Genomic DNA, 22,661 nt, shown 5'->3' on the forward strand with positions numbered 1-22,661 from the left:
AGACCAATTTGCAATACAGAAGATTGTAGTGATTTATTCAACAGTTTAGCAATTCGAACATTAGCAGAAGGTGTATATATATTGTAACGAATTTACTGCAAATCCTCTTATTTGCAACCTTCTGCTAAGTTCGAATCACTAAACTGTTGAATAAACAACTCCAATATTGAATAATGCAATAATGGTCTTTATTAGACTACTTGAAAATAACACTTATAATTCGCAACTGATAGCTTGCTTAAACGAAACTGATTTTCAAAATAATACTGCTATTGCTCGCTAAATAGCGTCTTAATTCCAACTGATTCTCGCGCCTCTACTGTTGCTGCCTTTTATAGTGTTTGGTTTCCTCGTTGACATTTCCAGGCGGTTCTGTCCTAAAATCTACTAGTTGGTTATCTGCTATAATTATAACTACAGAGGTACGTGTATAGCTCTCCTATGCGCGTGTATTTGTGAGCGACACTTCCACAATTATAATTACATATCTCAGATAAGATATCTGCATGTGTTTGTGCGTTGCTTCTCCGCTGCGTGTACGTACATATGTGTAGACATAATGATTGAATTATTGATGTGCATACAGTCACTGCTTAGCATCGGCTTAGAGATGGCAGTACCCCTTAGTGTTGCTAATATTCGTAACAATATCATAAATCCCCAGAATTCGTTACAATACATACAACCCTCTAGTATAAGGACTGAAACTGGAATTGGGACTGGAAATAAGGGATGGAGAAGAATAACAAGAACTAGAGAGAAGAAAAGCCGAAGAAAGGAGAAAGAAATAGAATTAGACGTAGATAGAGAGATAGGGGTAGATAGAGCGGGGTAGTAAGAAGGAGAGGGAGCTAGAGAAAAGAAGGGATGGAAAATACGAAGAGAGAAAGAGATGCAGAGAGAGGAATGAATAAAATAATAAAGAAGAATGGGAAGAGAGAGGGGGGATGGAAAATAAGAGGTGAAAACTTCTTGGAGGTTATGCAAATAGACTAAAGTTAATGCAGAACAACGTCTGCCGGGCCGGCTAGTTTTTTAAAAAAATTATGGGTAAACAGTTTCACCTGGAGACTTAACGAAAATGAAACACGCATCCCATTTTGCTGTAAATAAAAGCTCATACTTCTCTATAGAGACTATAGTCATATGTGCTGACGTGCTGACGTGCGAGTTATATACATAGATGCATTTTATGTACATAAATAATTTGTAAACACAAATATGCCAAAAACGCCTTTCGGCTCATGCAGAATTGGCATGCATGGATGTATGTATGTACATATTTATGTATGCACTTGTGGTCGAGCACTTTGAATGTGTGTATTTTTTGTGTTTACATCGTTAATACATTTAAATCCCTTGTTTGCGCCTAAATATATGCCACATTAGTGGTAATAGACGCAAAAATGTTGTTTACAAACAAACTGTTGACATTTTCGATTGACCGACCAAAAAAGAAGGAAGGAAGAAGGTAATTTATCAAATTTATTATGTACCTATAAACTTTAGTATAGCCAAATTTAAATTCTTTGGTATACGAGTTAGTTTAGAGACAAGCTGACAGTTAACGGAAATTACTTGACGCGAGCGCAAGTGTCTTGATCCTTAAGTTTGAAAGTTAGATTTTTTTATTTTTACACATAAGAATTATGGAAATTAATGTATCTTCGCTAAGTGTTTTTTATCTTAGTAAATGTTTAGCATTAGCGCCGATATCAATACAACAAAACGATAAAGGCGTTTTAAAAATAAGACGCAGTAAATCATTTACAATTTATTCGCTTGTATTGGGTACAACATTGGGTGTGTATTTGTGAAATATTATAAATTGTTAAAAATAAAAAAAATAATAATAATAAAAATAATATTTTTAAAGTCTTTGCGCAGTTCGGTGGAAAAAGTTAAAAAAAAAATGTGTATACCTGTTTGAAACTAAAATTTTAGATTTATTTGTGTTACCAGCTCAATTTTTTTTTTTTTTTGCTAGATAAAATTTCTTCCGATGTGCTTCCGATGTCTAAGAAAATTTCCAATTTTTTTTACTGCCCATTGATAAAGGATTCAAAGTTCGATTCGAGCTCGAGGCCAGAACAATAATTTTTTAATCATAATTGTTTTTTTTTTTAAATTTTTCTATAATTGAAAAATTGTATTTTCTTTTTGGAAAATTTCCATTTTATTTTTGTTTGAAATGTCGACTCCCCTAAAGCTTAAAAAAAAAACGTTAGTCATACAAAAATCATAACTGGGTGAGATTCTTGTTCTGTGAAACGTTGAAGTGAAAAATTTGGCGAAAAAGTATCAAACCATAGGGAAAAGCGGTTGATATTATAAAAATAAAACTGAGAATAACTCTTGCCAACAAGTGCTACTTTGGACAAGTGCTACTTTCGACGAACAAAAGTCATGCTCTACTAGTCGCTCATCACACCTGTTATGATGTCTAGCTCGGAATCATGGATCGTGTCGTGGGAAGACGAGATTGCTCTTGGTGTGGTCGAGAGAAAAACTCTCCGGAAGATTTATGGTCCTGTCCATGATGCAGACGGCGAGTATCGAAGGATGTATGAGCTTTACGCAGATATGACGATAGTACAGCGAATGCAAACACAAAGGCTTCGCACGTTCCCGACAATAAAGTATTTCAGTCGACACTGCAGTTTGGCAACAGAGGAAGGTGGAGACCTTCACTGAGTTGGGAGAGGCAGGTGGAGAAAGGCTTTACCTCCCTTGGTGCTCCCAATTCGCGTCAGTTAACGGGAAATAGGTTTAACTGGCGTGACTTGCTACGAAAATGTCAAAATCGCTTAGGCGGTTCAACGCCCATTAATGCATAATTAAAGCTACATTAAAATACAAACTGTAAACTGCGCCAACTAAACCGAAAGAAATGAAAAAAATAAATTAAATAAAAAAATTAAGTAAATGTAGGAAAAATATTAAATACATTGAATTATTAAAATACAGTGAATTATTAAAATACAGTGAATTAACAGTTATTCAGTAAAATGCATGGTTACATCTTTTTTTACCATGTGCCAAGTCTTGGAAAATAAGAGTTGACACACATTAGCTCTTCGACGATTTTAAAGCCATCCTCGACAGTAGGAACAAGTGCTACTTATATGCCGCTATGTCTGAATTTGGTTTCCCCGCAAAACTTATACGGCTGTGCAAAATGACGTTGGGCAACACCATCAGCTCAGTGAGAATTGGGAAGGACCTCTCCAAGCCGTTCGAAACTAAACGAGGTTTCAGACAGGGTGACCCCCTATCGTGCGATTTCTTTAATTAATTAAAACGGGAGCCCAAGGAAACTGGCAGTTTCAACAGTGGCGGAGCATAGGGAGATTGGTGTTAGAGGCGTAGGTTCCACATTACAATCGACAATATAGGTGGTGTCATGTGGGGACACATCGCATGCAGGACGTACATTACGTGTGTCGGGGCTGATTCTGGACCTACTGTCATCGAGCGAAGATTCAGCGCAATTCTGCCTTGGCAACCACGCCACTATTGGGAACCAAAATTTTGAAATACTAAAAGACTTCGTTTATTTTGGAAGCCAGCATAAGCACAAACAACAACATCAGCTTTCAAATCCAGCGAAGAATCAACACTTGTTAATAAATACTACTTTGGACTTGGTAGGCAATTTAAAAGTAAAGCAAACGAAATTCATGATCTGCAAATCAGTTATCGTACTCGTCCTGCTATATGGTGCAGAAGCATGGAACATGACTACATCAGATGAGGCGAAGATTAAATAATGAGCTGTGCGAGCTTTATGCAGACACCACCATAGTCCAGCGAATTTAGACACACCGGCTAAGTTGGATCGGTCATGTTATCTGCGGCTCCCACCCACTCCGCTCGAAAGACCAGGTGGAAAACGATTTAAATTCCTTTGTGTAACCAATTGGCGCCAGTTAGCCCAACGAAGAAGCGATTGGCGCGCCCTGTTGAACGCCATAACCGGTTCATCGGTTTAGTGCCAATTAAGTTAGTAAGTAATTAGGTATCTGTAGGATTGTATAAAAGAACGCTGGAGCAGTGAATTAAGAAGAACAGAATCTACCAAACTTCCCAAAATTGCGCCGAATGGAACGGTAATGGGTAAATGACATGCAGAACAAGTTTAAGTAAACTTGAGTTGTTCATACCGTCAAAAAAACTTAAAACATCAGAAAAGTTACTTTTTCCCAAAAAAGTGTAAAGTTAGTATAAACTAGTAAAAACCAAACTCTGCGAAAATGAAGTAAACGATTTTTTCCATTTCCTTCCCATAATGAGTAATGAGCATCTATTTTAAATATGCTTGTTTCCCTCAGAAGAAACTTGAAAAAGTGCAAATTTGTCGAATTAGAAGCAAAGTAAAATTCAGTCCTTTTTTGTTTGAAACTTTATTGCATTTCACCACTTTATAGAACAAGAATTGAGCTGAGTTGATTTAGCCATGTCCGTCTGTCTGTTCGTATGCAAACTAGTCACCAATTTTTCAGATATCTTGATAAAATTGGGTGAGCGGGTATATTTAGGTGTCCGATTAAACATTTGTCGGAACCGGCCGGGTCGGACCACTATAGCATATATCTATCTTCCTCAATTTATCAGATTTAAACTTCAAACTTCACCATATGCCTCCGTATATTGCACATATTGTTGTCTGAAAAATACATGAGATCGGTCGTATATATGGTATGTATTCCATACAGGCGATTGTTCAGATAAGAAACTTTTCGTAATTTCTGCCCATTTTAACAGCTAGAAGCTTCAAATTTCACCAAATGCTTACATATATAGCATATATTGCTGTCTGAAAAAATCATAGAGATCGGTGGTATATATATTATATACCCCATGTAAACTGTCATTTTTGCCCCCTTTTTAACGGCTAGAAGCTTCAAATTTCATCAAATAAGTCGCGATAACTGACACCAATTGGGAGCACCAAGCGAGGTCAAGTCTTCTTCCGACTACCTCTTCCAACTCAGTGGAGGTCTCCCCTTTTCATCTGCTTCTAAACTGCGATGGCGACAGAAATACTTTTTTGGCTGGAGCGTCTTCATCCATTCGCATAGCACGACCCAGCCAGCGACGCATGAGGCTTATAAAGGTCATCACTATACCTCCTTCTATACTCTGCGTCAGCATCACTGACAGGAAGGGACGGAAAATAATATTTTGTTTTTCGGAGTCGAAAAAGTCCTGGTCAAAAAATTGCCCTAGGTGAAAATGTTTGAGTTCCCAGGTATCCCTATAGCAATATCATGTCGAATCATGCATCCTTTTTATTTTTCGATCTTTTTCCATAAAAGTCCACATATAAAAGTAAAATCTGTATTTTTATTTTTTTAGTCCGATAGAACGAGTTGAACTCGGAAAATTTGTTTTTTTCGGATAAGCCGTTTCTTTGTTATTAAGCGAGACTTATTTTGGCCTTAAAAAATAAAAGTCCGGATTTAACTTTTATTTCCGGACTTTTATTTTTAAAAGTCCGAGTTTAACTAGTTCTATCGGACTCAAAAAATAATAATCTGAAAATAATTTTTATCTTGATCCAAATATATTAAAAGTCCAAAATTAATAGTTTTGCAAAGAATTATATTATAAAAGGAATAACAGTTTCGGCCCCTGCTGACAGGACCATAAATCTGTGATCACATGCAATTATCGCCTAAGTCCTTTCCGGGAGACAGGACTTTACTTTTCAATTCAGGAGCGAGTACGCCAATTCTATCTTATATGACGGCAAGTTCTTCCTCATTTACCGCAAGACCCAGTTTATCTACCCCGAGAAAAAGCAGAACTCACGGCGCGTTTGTCAAGGCCAATAGTATCAATTTCATCAGCATACGCCAGTAGTTGTACGCTCTTATCTTAGATCGTACCATCATGCTTTAGTTCTGGTGCTAGAATTATTTTCTCCAACATTATGTTAAAGAAATCGCACAAAAGCGCCCTGCCTTGTTTTGGAAACGAAAATTACGATAAGGTAGCTGTTGGAGTTGAAATTAAAAGCTATAATTATTGCGGCAAACTTTTTTGTTCCGTCAACCTTAATATATTTACATATCGAAATCTGATTTGAATATCATCCTAATATGTCTAGGTTTTATGGATTTAAAATTTTAATTAAAAGGAATAGCAACAAAAGGGCACTACATGGAGATAATTTAAAAAGCGTGCATCAGGGCATACATATGGCTGAGTGAATAGAGGCATCTGCCTTAACACCAGTATAAAGTATGAATGTTGGAGATTTCGAATTCAATACTCAGCTCCCAAGAAACTAACTGATGATGAAGTGAAATTCAGAAACATATCCTAATAAACATTGCCGTGTGTAAATTTTGTAATATTTTTTATTCTTTTTTTCTAAATAAAAGTCTTCAGTAGGACGTTCTTCAAACAAAATCTGAACTAGGTTGTTTTTCGAAAGCTTTATGAGATAGGATGTTTTCGAACACTCAGCAGTCGATATATGAAGCTACAGTACACTTTTAAAAGCACAATAGTTATTGGGTGTAAAAGCAAGTCAAACCTTGTAGATCTCCAATGCCAAAAAATTGCTTCGTTTGATTTTAAAAAAAGTTTAATTTGCCTTGAAGTTAATATTGCTATTTCGAAAACATTTTGTTTTACGTAAATGGAGGTTACGTAAATGGGTTTTTTGAGTTTAATAATTATGTAAATATTTACCATTTTTATTTGTTTAGTAACGCTTGCCTACGAAGGATTAATATACGACGCAAATGCTGAACTTCCTTTGAGGTAAGTACTGTTTTTAATATTCGTAAATATGTAAAAGCAATTTAAATTAATAAAAATGCTCAGATACTATTGGCTCTCTTACTAATATTAATCTTGTCGAGAACGGAGACAAATGTGGACTGAATATAATAATAATAATAATAATAATAATAAACCCAACGGATTAATACCCTCCAAAGCCCGCCCAACCGACACGAGGGGCGCATCCGCATGACGCACGGATTTGTTTTTGTTTTTGCCGAGTTGTTGATAGGCGGAGGTTTGTTAAGCGTCGAGATCTAAAACTGCTCAGCTACAGAATAAAAATCATCAGCTGAGTATTATATACATAACAGTAGAAAATTATACATATAGTAAATTGTTAAATAAGTTAAGGATTTAGCATATAAAGATTTTTATTTTTTATTTTTATTTTTATTTTGTTACGAGTTAAGATAGGATAGGACAGTTTTCCTTATAGTAAAAAGTGAATCCGTTATATCAAATGAATTCGAGTGAGAGTTAAAATCATAACACAAACACCGGAAAGGTTCATTTAATTCGAAGTTAGTTCTACACTGCCTAAAAAGAAGAGGTTTGTAATGTCTTGACGCTCGTGATGGGATATTGAAGTTTACTTCGTTCAAAAGAAAGGGGCTAGAAATTAGTCCATTCAGTAGTTTAGCCATAAATAATACTCCTAGCATTTCTCTACGGCTAGCGAGAGTTGGAAGATTGATAAGCCTTAACCGACTAGTATAAGGTGGAAGATTATATGCAGAGTCCCAATGAAAATTCCTTAAAGAAAAAAGTAAAAATTGCTTCTGTCTTGACTCAAGCCTATCTGCATGAACTTGATATCGCGGATTCCAGACTACTGATCCGTATTCTAGTATCGGCCTAATCAATGTGGTAAAAAGGGATTTGGTTACATAAGGGTCACTAAATTCTTTAGACCATCTCTTCACGAATGATAGAACACCTCTAGCCTTATTGGCAGTAGTCATAATATGAAGGTTGAAACTAAGTTTAGCATCCATCGTAACTCCCAAGTCAACAAAATAATTTACTGATGCAAGACAAAAATTATCAATTACGTAAGAGGCTGCTGGCAAAGATCTCCGAGAGAAGCACATGAACTTACATTTATTGATGTTCAGCGGCATTGAATTCGCGTTGCACCAAGCAACTAAGCAGTTTAAATCCGCTTGAAGCAATGGACGTTCTTCAATAGACTCATAAGACCTAAAAAGTTTTACATCATCAGCATACATTAAAATTTTGGAATATTTTATTATGGTACAAATATCATTAATAAATAGCAAGAACAGAATTGGACCGAGATGACTGCCCTGTGGGACGCCAGAGGGAACATTAATGACCTCTGAAAGAGTATTTTTAAAAATTACTTGTTGCGTTCTACCGCAGAGATAAGAAGATATCCACTGAGTGAGACCTGGTTGGAAACCAAGTCGATCTAGCTTGTGGATAAGCAATGAATGGGAAACTTTGTCAAATGCTTTACTGAAATCAGTGTAAATAACATCGGTGTGAAGATTTTCTCTAAATCCATTAGAAACATGCGTTGTGAATTCAAGTAGGTTGGTAATGGTAGATTTGCCTCTACAGAATCCATGTTGAGAGTTTGCAATCAATGCAGAAATGGAAAATGTTAGCTGATTAGTAACAATGGCTTCAAACACCTTTGGGATGGCAGACAATTTTGCAATTCCTCGATAATTTTCTACACATGACCTACTGCCGTTTTTGTGGAGGGGTATTAGAAAAGATTCCTTCCAAGCAAAAGGAAAAACTCCATGTTTTAGGGACATGTTGAATAAATCAGTTAGGGGCAGATAAATGTGTTCTGCACATCTTTTGAGAAAACATGTGGGAATTAGATCAGGACCGTATTTATAAGATTCCTTCAAAGAAGTTAAATATGTAAGAACCTCTTCTGGAGATATTGATGGAATATTAATTGCGTTAAGTGAGTCAAGTTCATACGGGTATTCACTAGACAAAGAAATTAATTCAGCGGAATAGTTAGATTTGAAAAATTGTGCAAATAAATTAGCAATAACTTGATCGTCGCTAGAGAAATCATCACGGTATTTCATACCAGAAGGAAAGCCTTTAACCCTACGTTTAGAGTTCACGAAATTATAGAAAGCTTTCGGATTGCAAGTTATTTTCTTTTTCATGGCACAGAGATAGGTATTGTAACACTTTTTATTTAATTCAAAATATTTATGACGCAATATAGAGTACTTCAAGTAGTCGGAGTGTGACCCCGTCTTCTTGTACAGCTTGAAGGAACGCGTTTTTTTGTTTTTTAAAGATTTCAGTTCTTTGGTGTACCATATTTGGACTAGTTCAGTGAAAACACGTTTACGCTTAGGTACATGTCTGTCCAGAATAGCGTGAATGACGGCGTTGAAGTCAGAAACGTTTTTGTCAATTTCTGCACCGTATTTGGGCCAAACTATTGTAGATAAAATTTGGTTGAGTTTATTAAAATTAGCCTTCGCGAATTCGAATCTAAAACTAGAGTCGGTTTCTGTGGTAGTGCAACTCCGAGAACTTTCTTCCAATTCGTAAACTATTTCCAGCGAAGGATGGTAAGGATCCTCAGGTACAGTAAGAGGTTCACCCCTCCTAAGAATGGATTTTGAAGTATCATCAACAAATACCAGATCAAGTACCCTCCCGTACATGTTTGGAACTATATTTATCTGTCTTAGGCAAAGTTCAGTTATTTCTGCTAAAAAGTCGATGCTGGAGAATTTTGAAGAAACCGGTACAATACCATGGTCGGATGTGGTCCATGATACGTGCGGAAGATTAAAATCACCCAAGACAATTATCGAGTCAATAGGCTTCAACAATGAACTGATATCTTTCAGTAACGAAATATGGTTCATATACACCGAGGGATCTGAAGATGGTGGGATATAGCAAATGGCAATATAGGTAAAACCTATTCCCAGCTGGGTTCTAATGCACTTAAATTCCGTAGCTTCAATAACAGGTAAATTTACCTCAGCGGAAGGTATAGAAGAATGTACCGCGAGCAAAACTCCACCTCCAACTCTGTTCAAGCGGTCATTTCTATATATTTGGTAATCATTGCAAAGAATCTCCGAATTAAAAATATGAGGCTTTAACCAAGTTTCAGTAAAAGCGATGATATTGTAATTACAGTTAAATGATCTCAAGTATAGATCAGTTAGTTTTGTGTTTAGGCCTCTTACATTTTGATAAAATATATTAAGGACAGGTTTAATATTTAGTTTTTTGTAGCATTATTGGTTTGAGGAACGGTAGCAAGATTACGAATATTAACGTTGCGTTTATGCTCGAATTCACGTACAAAGGCTCCGGGTGGCCAAAATGAATTATTCAAAATTGTTTCAAAATGTTGCGCTGATACGTCAATCCTAAATGACGAAATGTCTCTAGGATAATTAAAATTAAATTTACGAATAGACACATTTTCAGATTTAAGTTTACTTATGATGTACGACTTCAGGTCCTCTTCTGTAGTGTCCCTCTCGAATCTGGAGACGAAAATCGACTTTTTAATCGGGACAGTAATCAATCTACCAGCCGGCGGTTCAGATTCCGCAGAGGGGTTTTGGGGAACCTGGCTCCTTTTTGTGGAGGGTACAGTAGATACAGCTGAATGAGCATTCGATGTCGATGGTTGAACTGCTAAGGGACTCGGAGAGGACAGATTTATCAATTCAATTGTTGGGGGTGGAAGATCTGGAGGTGAAGGAACTTTGGGATCAGCATCCGTAGTCGGAGCTGGAAGAGAAACATCGATAGACCTACGATTATTATCCGGAATGTTCACATTTGAATGTTTGAAAGAAATTTTAATTTTCAATATTAAAACTTTAACTAAAAGCAATTGAATTTAAATTTAATTTCTTGATTCAGCATACACAAATTATAGCACTTCACCAACTATGTGAACAATAAAACTATATTTAGTAATATTAAAAACTATATTTATTGAAAACACAAGAGCACAGGTAAAAAAATCAACTACACAGCTTGACGTTTGCTTTATATTTACCTTTCGCTTTGCCCTTAAAAGAAGGCGAGAAACTAGGACTCCCACAGTCTAACGTAAATTAAACGCACGCTTTTGCGCTACTTACACACAAAACTCAAGCTCGACAACAACCCTGCAGCGAGCTGCCGCAGAACTATCCCATTAAGATACGGCACTGGTTCTAGTTCTTTCCCTACGCAGCGCAATCGACTCAACTAACACTTTTTACATTGATATGTCTTGCGAAATGTCAATTGTTTCTCCTTGCAGACTTTTTGAATGCGGTTCAAACAAAAAAACTATTTCAGTCGTACTTGGTTCTGAAGAGTCCTGCCTTTAAGTAATTAATTTCAATTAATATAGCTCAGACTTCAGCGCTGTAGGTACAAGTGTGGCTGCCAACTGTTCCGCTCTGCATACGATTAACACCAGCACTGATTTATGCGGCAGTTACCCACCGACGTGTGCCGTACGTAAGGACGTTTGTCGTACGAAGCACGTTTGACCGAACTCTCAAGCCCGTAGGAATCAATGTGTGCGTATGTGTACATGTACATAACATATTTGTGTGTGTATTGTTTACAGATAAGCACTGTTACCATCAAGGCGAATCCATACCAGGTGGTGGCAAAGCGAATTCAATCAATTCGCCGTGCAGAAGAATGTCAAGTCAAAAGAAAATTTTCATTGATTTCGATTAACTGACATATTGTTGTACAAGGCTTTGTATGGAAAATTATCAAGAAGAAGCAATCAGCTGATGGGATAACACCACCTCTACTGAATTCGCCTTGGTTACCATTGACCATTTTGCATGTATGCTTATGGAAACATCAACTTTTTCCAATTTAATTTTTGATATTGTAAAAGGCCGGAATACTATTAAATAAGTATAAATAGATTAAATATTTATAATCAGCACTTTTACATAATTATTTCGAATTATATTCACAATTTTTCAAACTTTAATTAGGTGTTTTTGCATAAAATTGCAAACGGTCAAAAATTAGCGCACAAAAGTTTACTAGGCAACTCTGTATAGTGAGAGAGCGATCAGCTGACACGTTCTTACGGAAAAAATCAAAATTGTTTTGATTTCTACGTTCCGGGCTACGTACGTACGGGCGTTGCACGTCGGTGAGTTTTCGTTTACATTGCACACTCATAAGATAGGTCGTGTCAGCTGACACGTTTTTGGTACGTACGTTCGTGAGTAACTGCCGCATAACTGCCGCATTAAGCTGGAGACATTGGTGCTTTATCGGTAACCGTATCGGTAACCTTTTAACAGCTGATTCGAACAACCTTATGAGAATCAATGCAATCGATTATTGGTGCCGCTAAGGTCGTAACCGTATCGTAGCCAAACAATTGGGTTTTGGTTTACCGTCGCAACGATAAACAGCTGATTACGTTAAGGATACAGCTTTAGTGACTAAAGCTGGAGTCATTGGTGCCGTATGTCGTATCGCTGTAGTCGTATCCCTAACGTAATCAGCTGTTCATCGTCATCATCGACACGAGTGTGCACTTGTCAATAATATTTCAGTTGCTTGTTTGCTTATGGTCTGCAAGGGATCTATATGTCGCAAGTTATCGGATATAGTTACAGCATTTTTGTTCAGGGAACTGTTTACATGCAGTTGTTGTGGTATATTAACGGCAAAAAAACCCTCCGCAGATTTCAGAATGTGGATAGTCTTTTAAAAATAAATAATCCGAACAGATGTAATGCGGAGCTTCTTTTCCAATTTGCGTCGTGCTACTATAATTTTTCCCACAAATTGGCGGGACGAGACCTACATATTTTTACGCCGACTCCGAACAACATGCCAGATGAGTTTTCACTGAGAAGATTTCCATGGCAGAAATACAAAAGGGAGTGATTTTTAGTTCTATAGGTGGATGCCTTTTCGAGATATCCATAAAGGTGGACCAGGGGTGACTCTATAATGTATTTTTACGATATGGGTATCAAATTAAATGTATTAATGAGGGTTTTATAAGGAAGGTGCCCTTAGTTAGACCCATAACATCATCTGTCGACTACCGCTAATTTATTTATATATGTAATACCACGAACAGTATTCCTGCTTTTGATTTCGAATTTTAGAACTTTTTCATTTTCTGCGACTTAATATGGTAGGTGTCACACCCATTTTACAAAGCTTTTCTAAAGTTATATTTTGCGTCAATCAACCAATCCAATCACCATGTTTCATCCCTTTTTCCGTATTTGGTATAGAATTATGGAATTTTTTTTTTCGAAATTTTCGATATCGACATTTTTAATACCAAGAAAAAGTGAGTTAAGTACGTGAACTAAGTTTAGTAAATATACATCGATTTTTGCTCAAGTTATCGTGTTAACGGCCAAGAGGAAGGACAGACGGTCGACTGTGTATAAAAACTGGGTGTGTATTCAACCGATTTCGCCCATTTTCACAGAAAACAGTTACGGTATATAAGCTATGCCCTTACCAAATTTTACATGGATTGGTAAATTTTTGTTCGACTTATGGCATTAAAAGTATTCTAGACAAACTAAATGAAAAAGGGCGAAGCCACGCCCGTTTTGAAATTTTTTTTATTTTTGGATTTTGTTGAACCATATCATTACTGGAGTCGAATGTTGACATAATTTACTAATATACTGTAAAGATATTAAATTTTTTGTTAAAATTTGACTTTTAAAAATTTTTTTTTTAAGTGGGCGTGTTCGTCATCCGATTTTGCTTATTTTTATTTAGCACATATATAGTAATAGTAGTAAAGTTCTTGCCAAATTTCATCATGATATCTTCAACGACTGCCAAATTACTGCTTGCAAAACTTTTAAGTTACCTTCTGCCAAGCCCATTGTCCTAAAATTTTACTAATTTTCTATTCTGCGTCATAAGGTCAACCCACCTACGAAGTTTCATCACTTTATCTGTCTTTGGTAATGAATTATCGCACTTTTTCTGTTTTTGGAAATTTTCGATATCGAAAAACTGGGCGTGGTTATAGTCCGATTTCGTTCATTTTAAATAGCGATCTGAGATGGGTGTCCAGGAACTCACATACCAAATTTCATTAAGATACCTCAAAATTTACTCAAGTTATCGTGTTTACGAACTGACTGACGGACGGACGGACATGGCTAAATGAATTTCTTTTTTCGTCCAGATATATCTATCTCGATTAGTTTATGCCATTACGGATTACCGTTATGCGAACAAAATTAATATACTCTGTGAGCTCTGCTAAGCTGAGTATAAAAAACAACATGTAAAGGTGTCTAAGTTCGGGTGTAATCGAACAAAATATACTCAGCGTGAGCTTCAATTGTACATTTCATTTCAGATAAATTACTTTTCTATATAAGACGTGGCACCGCCTGTTTAAAAGAAAAATGTCCTTCCATTTCCTCTTACAGTAAAACTTGATAAGTGAAATATCATTGATTCAAAACAATTTTTTGCTAAGTTATAGCTTATTATTCTAGTCTACGACCCTTTTAAACTTATTTTATATCTAAGTTGCCGTGGTATTTAGCCGATCCCGTTAATTTTTTCTAGAAATATTTCCTGCTATAGGAAAAATCTGTGTACCCAATTTTATTACGATCCGTTAATTTTTCTTCGAGTTATGGCTCCTGAAACATAGAAAATTGCTTAGTCATATAAGGGGCGGTGCCACGCCCATTTTTCTAATTTGAAGTTTTTCCGATTTATTGTTATAAATCCACTTGGGAAATGAAATACCATTAATATAAAGCTCTTTTTTGCAAAGATATAGCTTATTTTATTCGTCCAGGACCCTTTTAAAAATCTTTTATATAAAAGTGGGCGTGGTCCTTAACCGATTTCATTAATTTTTTTTCAAAGCATTCCTTATAGTATAGGCAACCTCTCTGCCGAATTTTGTTACGATAGGTTTAACGGTTTTTAGTAATATTTGTAAAATTTATTTTATCACGAGTGGGCGGTGCCACGCCCATTTTAAAATTTTTTTTTTAATTTTTATCAAGAGTCTCAATATCAGTCCACACCTCAAATTTCAACATTCTAGGTGTATTATTTACTAAATAATCAGGTTTTTTGTGTTTTCAAAAATGTTATATATATAAAAAGTGGGCGTGGTTATCATCCGATTTCGCTCATTTTCAATACCAATCTATCCCAGATAAGCTCGTGTACCAAATTTGGTGAAGATATCTCAATATTTACTTAAGTTATCGTGTTAACGGACAGACGATCGGACGGACGGACGGACATGCCTACATATAATTTTTTTTCGATACTGATGATTTTGATATATGGAAGTCTATATCTATCTCGATTCCTTTATACCTGTACAACCAATCGTTATCCAATCAAAGTTAATATACTATGTGTGCAAAACACGGTGAAATATAAAAATATATATATTTCGAAAACATATAGAGAAGCTGAATTTCGCTGCATTTAGTGAGCGTCGAAAATTTGTTATATTTTTTGAATTTCTCATAATAAATATAAATGTTCGAACCCAGGGAAAATTTTGAACCTTTGTTTTACTCATACATCGTTATAAGCTTTAATGTGTTATCTATATATTTTTCGCTTAGAATGAAATCACCAACCTCCAAAGTGGTCACTGCTCTGGACATAACTGTTGTGGTGCTTTCATGTGTCGCTGGTATTGGATGTAGCCTTTTCAGTGTTAAGCCAACACAAGAGCTAAACTCGCGTTTAAGAAAGGTAACAAATACTAGTGAATGTATTAAAATTAAATGAAAACTTATATTTGTTAGGGCAGTGTGATTTTGTAGAAACATAATCTATTACATAAATAGGCAAGATGAAATTTTCTCGCCCCCTTTTACGGCCAACCTATAATTCTAAGATATAAACAGTTATATATGTATCGATAGGTATTCTCATGGAGAAGCGTGGGTCTTTAAAAAATCACACTAACACATAAGCCAAACACGCATTAAATCTATGAGACTGTTGGCAAGCACACTACCGACGCTACTAGTGCAAACGAACTCAGATTGGATCTCACGAGTTAAGCCCCCATTACTGATACTTAGCATGGACTTGATTGACTTGACTTGGCGTAAACTTGGCAACTTAGCCACGATTATACCCCACTTGGCGCATACAATCTGGCATCATAATCAGCGTTGAAATTTATTTTTAAATAAATGTCAATTTGTATGACAAAATGTCAAAATGAAATAGAAACAAACAAATGGCATCTCAAAATGTAAACGTCACTTAGAACTTACATAGAAAATCAAAATTCAACAGACTTCTAAGTCAAGTTAAGTGTTGCCAAGTTTTGAGTAATCAGTAACATGCAATGTTTATTTAACAGAATGTAAGTGACAGTTCTCACGCCAAGTCAAGTCTATGCTAAGTATCAGTAATGTGCCCTTTAATATACGAAAAGTGTGTACATAGTTTTTTTGTTGGAAGTTTAGCGGAACAAGTCAGCAAATGTGGGAATATGTGTAATTTTTATGCTGATATTGTAATCACTTCGCAAAACAAATGAGAATTACTAATTTGTTAGTTAACGCAATAAAATAAAATAAAATGAGATAAAATAAAATAAAGTAAAATTAAGTTACATTAAGTAAAGTAAAATAACTTAAATAAAGTAAAATAAAACAAAATAAAACGGAATAAAATAAATTGAAATAAAATAAAATAAAAGATAAAAAAATATAATAAAACAACACAAAATAAAATAAAGTAAATAAGGTAAGATAAAATAAATAAAAAATATGGAAAATTGAATAGTAAAAAAATAATAAAAAAATAAAATAAAACAAATAGTAATAAATAAAATATAAATAAAATACAATTATATAAAATAAAATATAATTATATAAAATAAAATATAATGAAATAAAATAAAATTAAAAAAGGTAAGATAAAAATAATAATATGTAAAATAGAATAGATAATAAAGTTATGTAAAATAGAATCAATTAAAATAATAAAAAATTAGATTTAAAAAATGAAATAAAAAATATAATAATAATTGAACAAAAAAATTAAAGAAATGAAATAAAATAAAAAATAATAAACAAAAGATCATAAAATTAAATTAAATTAAGTAAAATTAAAATAAGAAAAAAAAAATAACAAAATTTACCAAAATTGAATTAAATGAAGTAAAACACAATAAGAAAGGAAACGGAAAAGAGGAAGGGAAAGGGAAGGAAAAGAATGGAAAAGAAAAGAAATGAAAGGAAAAAGAAGGCAAAGGAAAGGAAGGGAAGAAAAAGGAGAGGAAAGGAAAGGGAATGAAAGGAAATGAAAGGAAATATAAGAAAATAAAAGAAAAGAAAAAGAAGGTAAAAGAAAGGAAGGGAAGAAAAAGGAGAGGAAAGAAAGGAAAGAAGAGAAAAGAAAGAAAAAAAAACAACAGAAAAGAAAGGAAAGGTAAGAAGGGATAAAATCCTTAGGTTATAATGCTTTGTAGTTTTATGTTTATACTAAGTGACCACTGGGCGAACTCTAGTTCTTTCTTGTTATCTAATCAATGAATTAACTCTATACAAACTCAATTATTATCATTTAGTTAATAAATTATTCTTTTTAAAATGTATTTTAATTCATATAGTTTGATGGCACCATACACTGCTTATGCAATACGAAACGGGATCGCATCATATCCAGAATTATGGCGATAATGCCAGTCACTCTAAGCGGAGCACTAATAGGTTTGCTTTCTTTTACTAACTTATGGAAATTATAAATACACTCAACTTATCTAACTTTTAGTTTAACTTATTTATTAAAGGTTTTGACATTTGGACATGGGTATTGCAAGCAGAGCTTGACGCGAAGGATGCAAGTAAATATCGTGTTATACTTTAAATCAATATTTTCTATCTAATTTTTAATACTTTATTATTTTTGTGTGTTGAAATTGCTCCAGAAAACAATGTCAAATGGTATTTGCCACTTTATGGACTTTATTTCATATTAATTGCATTTCACGTTTTGTTTGCCAACACTGCCTTCGGATTGGGCAGGCGATTTCGTCGATTAAATACCATGTTAAAGACCAATTACTTAGCAGGTGAGTGAAAACATTGAGTGTTTTAATCTAATATATAAAATTCTTCTGTCACGGTTTTAGAGGCTGAACTCCTCCGAAACGGCTGATCCAATTCTCATGAAATTTTGTGAGCATATTGGGTAGGTTTGAGAATCGGCCAACGTCTACCTTCTTTTCGCTACGTGCCTAGGGTCTTGAGATCAAAACGTGGACCCGGGTACCCCTAGAATGTGTTTATACAATATGGATATCAAATGAAAGCTGTTGATGAGTGCTATAGTACAGGATAATTTTCATACAACTGGGAGGCTAGGGTCTCGAGATATAGCCCAAAACGTAGACCCGGGTACCTCTAGAATGTGTTTATACAATATGGATATCAAATGAAAGCTTTAGATGAGTGCTATAGTACAGGATAATTTTCATACAACTGGAAAAGATTAGGAAAAAGTGTAGAGGGATAGGGCAGAGTTAGACAGAAAAAGCTTATTAAAATGTATGCAGATAGGCCAAATTTAGGGCAGAACAACGTCTGCCGGGTCTGCTAGTTTGTTTATATAAAATTCACAACTCAAATCAGTGAACTGCACTTTGCTTGGGAATTCATCCTGATGACAAATCTGTTAGAGTAAATACTAGCTGCTCCCGGTTTGGAAAAATCTTATATGTTTGCATTTTCATGCGTAAATTACTAGATTGCAGCAACCAAACCTTGCTGTTGTTGTGTTGACTCTGCTTCGTCCTATTCAATACGTGCAACCACTCACAAATTGTCAGGAAAGCCCTCTAACGGGATTCTAAGGAAACTAGCAGTTTCAACAAGATTCAATCCATAGGGATGTTGCTGTGAGAGGCGTAGGTTCTATAAAAAATATGGTCATGTGGCGAGTTTAACCAATTACAGTATCCAGACCGAAGTTGGGCCAAAGTCACACGTGTCTCCCTTGGTAGCCTGATTTCTTCTTCTTCAAGTGTTGGATAGTGTAAATTGATAACGGAGACCAAAGGGCGCGAACCAACGAAGGTGTTTACCTATTCTGTGTGCTATGGGGATGTTTTCTTATCCCTCTTTTAGGCGGGGCTAGATAAAGCAATTGTTTGCTGGGACCTCCGGATTTGTGACAATTCAGCCTAAACTGTCTATTCAGCATTTCGTTATGCTCTTTATGTTGTTCTCTTCGGCCTCACTATATACACGATTTTCAGACAATTGCTTTGTAAGTTGTTGGCAACTCTTCTTTATATTTGCTCCAGCAAACGACTTGAAGATTTTGTTGCGGCTTGTACTTTAGATACAATTTCAGAGGTATGTCCCTTCAAGGTAAGAGTGATATCGAACGTTACGTTAAGATCTTTGGATGACTGACAGTCAGTAGCGTGACATAATCGACTTTAACGTCCAATATTTGCGTCATCTATTCCTTCCTCGTCGTCAACGGAGTGGTCGTGTAACCAGAAAGGAACACAGTTACTTATTTTAGAAATTATGTAATTCGTCTATTGAAGGGCCATTTGCATGCAGTTGTCGGCATTGAAAATGATAATAACTGCTTTTGGTGCGGACGCCGGCTTTGATATGTAGCAACTGAACCAAATTGGGGATAGGAATACATCCCGTGGTCTGTTTAATTCTCCTAGGCTTTTTTCCTAAATTGAACCGACGCTTGCCGACTATTCAAATCATTTGCGGTTTATCTTTTAAGACAAGGAAGAAGGCATGAGGTATTTATGTCTTGGAGTAGTGTGTCGCGGTTGACTGTGTCAAAAGCTTTTGAGAGGACAAGTGCCACGAGCACCGTCCGATGGTGGGTTTTTGGCTGGTTTAGTCCGCAAATTTTCTGGCTGTTTATGGTATTTAGCGCGGTGCTAGTGCTATGAATTTTTCCGTAGCTGATGGTTGGATAAGCGAAGACTGACGAAATGGGGAGCAGGACGGTTTTTAAAGTCTAGGGAAGTTGGTTTTTCAGGCATTAGTAGTGGACTTATATTTGACATTTTCCATTTTTCTGGATGGACAAAGGACTTCAACGACATCTTGGAAATGTGCGCCAGGTAGCTTAAGTTCTTATCAGCATTGTCATTGCTGTACCGTCTGGACCCATTGAATTGGAAGGCTTGGCCTTTATAACGGCTTCTTGAACCTCTGTGGGGGTGATGGTAATGTGCGGCACCTCGTGTTTGTGTTTATGTGCCCGCACGCCTTCTCTTCCTTGCGTTAGCCCACTTTGTCAACCCAAGGATGCATTACAAATTGCCGAAAAAAAACGCTCGCTCATTTCTAAGTGTCCAACAAAGTTTTATCTCACGAATATTTTATCATTGAATTTTGTCGGGTTAGACAAGGAGACGAATATTTTATCATTGAATTTTGTCGGGTTAGACAAGGATTTGACGGCTGACCACAATTTACCGACACCCAAAAGAGAGGTTACAGCTTTTTAGATGCTCTTCGCATTTGGCAGATTTGAGTTCATTTACCAGCAGCGTAATATATAAGTTGAAGCTCCTAATGTTATGGTCTCTAGGGTCGAGCTGTCTCTCTTGATCACGTTCTCTTGCTAGGGATGCAGCTTCGGCCGCGAAATGTAGTATGATTTCAGGTTTCTACCGTGGGGGATTTAAGCGTGCCGAAGTGACAAGTTTGCGGTACACGCGCTCGCCTTGCCGGACATAAGTCGGAATGAGAACAGCGGAAGATTGATCGGAGAAACTTTGCAGTCTCCCCAATCTTATTTTTTGAAATGAATAGACAAGTGGTCTGATGCTAAGGTAAGCATCGCCTGTCATTCAAATGTCTGGCGAGATGTGACCGTTTTCTGCAATTTGAGTGGGACCATCGCCATTATCAGTGCAGAAAGTTGCTATTTGCTTTACAAGAGTTCCATGCCTCTGCTGTCAGTTGGTAGGCTTGAATGGTAGAAGTCGTGGTGTGCGTTAAAATCGCCAAGACGGCTTTTACCACTTAGTAGCGCACGATATCAGAGCCTCTCGCAACGGAGGGCAGTCGTCACTCGGGAGTTAGGTTTAGGCTTTGTCGGACTGCTGCTGGTGTGCTTTCTTTTATTTTTTTAACCAAACCTTCTATTAATGTAGGGCTAGATAGGATTGCATGATAAAACCCCAGAGAAAGAAGTTTTTTGGGGTTAATTTTTATGCAACTTATCGTGCAGTTTGCCCAATTCATGTATCAAGCTTATGTAAAGATTTTTTTCTGGTCATACAGATCAAACACATTTTGGTTTATTGATGAATCGAGTTCATAGCATTAAAATTACGTCTGATCAAGCGATGTCACTACATGCCAGTTTGGATAACCTTAATACTGACATCTTTTCTAAAGAAGCTTTTGGTAAGTAAAAATATATTGCTAAATAAAAATCACCATAGTTAACTAGAACTAGCGTGGAGACAATTTTCTAAATTTTCGACCATGTTTGTTCCTTTTTAATGACTTAAGAAGGGTGTTGTATATTGTAAGAAGGGTTCAGAGGAATAGACGGATAGATGGAATAAGTTATACTTTGGTATATGGTATAAGAGCTTACATATATTAGGTGGGATTCAAGGAGTTGTTAAGCGCATTACAAAGCACTATACCTGCACAGGGCAATCCTGTTACAACTATGAATGTATCATACACATATTTAGCAGGCGAGGCTCTGGCGACCCGAAAGTCCTGATGTAACCTAAAGTAACCGGGGCGAAGTGATAGCGTAGAAGGTTCGCTGTTGTCATATTAAATCATTCCCGGAACGTATCGGATCTATAACCGGCAAAGGACCATCAACTTCGATAACACTCCCTTAAACCTTCGGGGAGTTTCTTTATCACTACAAGAAGAAGCTTGTTTAGGTGAAGTTAGAATTAAGTGGTTGCCTTACAGCAAAGCAGAGGGGGGCACTTAGGTCGGCTGGCCCATTGTGAAGTCACTGAATGAGCTAGAGTCTGCTTCCTTATAATGTGTGGGAAATTGTGAATCTAATGTAGCGCAGAAAGTTATTGAGTTCAACAGAGCCAATAAAGCGGAGCTTATATCTAAGTTGACGTTGTCTTCGCTGTTGATGCTGGTTCCCAAATATACAACGCGGACAATTTCAAGTTTATATCTGTCAACTGTAAAATGGCTGTCATGGTGCCAACGCGCTGATTCTTTCTCTGATATCACCAACTAATTCGTTGTGTTCTCGTCCAAAGCACCACCCATTTTTTTTTATTTTGCCACCTAACCCAAACCAGGAAAGTCAGAACTTGTGGCGCGAATATTAAGGTCATAACTTTTTCTATAAGAAAAACGTATTTTTAAGCGTTTCCGCCTTTGACTGTAGTTTAGCAAACAGTCCGGGTGTATTTCTACCATAAAAAGCTTCCTCGCAAAAACTCATCTGCTTGTAGATGCCTTTCGGAGCCATCATAAAAAAATATATAGGTCAATTTGAAAATAAAAATTAAAAAGTAGCTGGATCTTAATCTCCTCGGAGGTAAAAGAAAATTGGGAAGCAAAAGCTATCGAAACATTAAAATATACTACGAATGAATTGAAGGTTAGATGAGCTTGCGTGGTCGTTGCCCAGTTTACATGGACCATTTAATGGTTAATGGCTTCCTTTTATTTAGCGATGCGTGGCAACGATAATGTTATGGATTAGGCAGACATTGATGATGGATACATCTAGGCCTCGCAAATGCTGAACTGCAGAGCATTAAGTGACTAAATAATTTCACCTCGTCATCCTCTATACGGCTAACAAAGCTGAGATTGTCCAGGTTGTTATGGCGCAACGCGCGAACTTTCATTGGGCAG

The 22,661-nt window shown here is 36.2% G+C and overlaps 1 protein-coding gene across 1 annotated transcript in view; it reads left to right on the forward strand.

Moving 5' to 3' along the window:
• The first annotated feature begins 1,649 nt into the window (after positions 1 to 1,649).
• The window catches only part of LOC137243795 (gustatory receptor for sugar taste 43a-like), a 32,324-nt gene continuing 11,312 nt past the window's right edge, over positions 1,650 to 22,661 (forward strand). Inside the window, exons 1-7 of the mRNA XM_067771892.1 lie at positions 1,650 to 1,803; positions 6,720 to 6,774; positions 15,408 to 15,540; positions 17,420 to 17,519; positions 17,600 to 17,653; positions 17,738 to 17,881; positions 21,084 to 21,209. Coding sequence (XP_067627993.1) covers positions 1,650 to 1,803; positions 6,720 to 6,774; positions 15,408 to 15,540; positions 17,420 to 17,519; positions 17,600 to 17,653; positions 17,738 to 17,881; positions 21,084 to 21,209 — 766 coding nt within the window. The remainder of the gene's footprint in view (positions 1,804 to 6,719; positions 6,775 to 15,407; positions 15,541 to 17,419; positions 17,520 to 17,599; positions 17,654 to 17,737; positions 17,882 to 21,083; positions 21,210 to 22,661) is intronic.

This window comes from Eurosta solidaginis, chromosome 3 (assembly GCF_040869045.1).
Source record: "Eurosta solidaginis isolate ZX-2024a chromosome 3, ASM4086904v1, whole genome shotgun sequence".
NCBI lineage: Eukaryota > Metazoa > Arthropoda > Insecta > Diptera > Tephritidae > Eurosta > Eurosta solidaginis.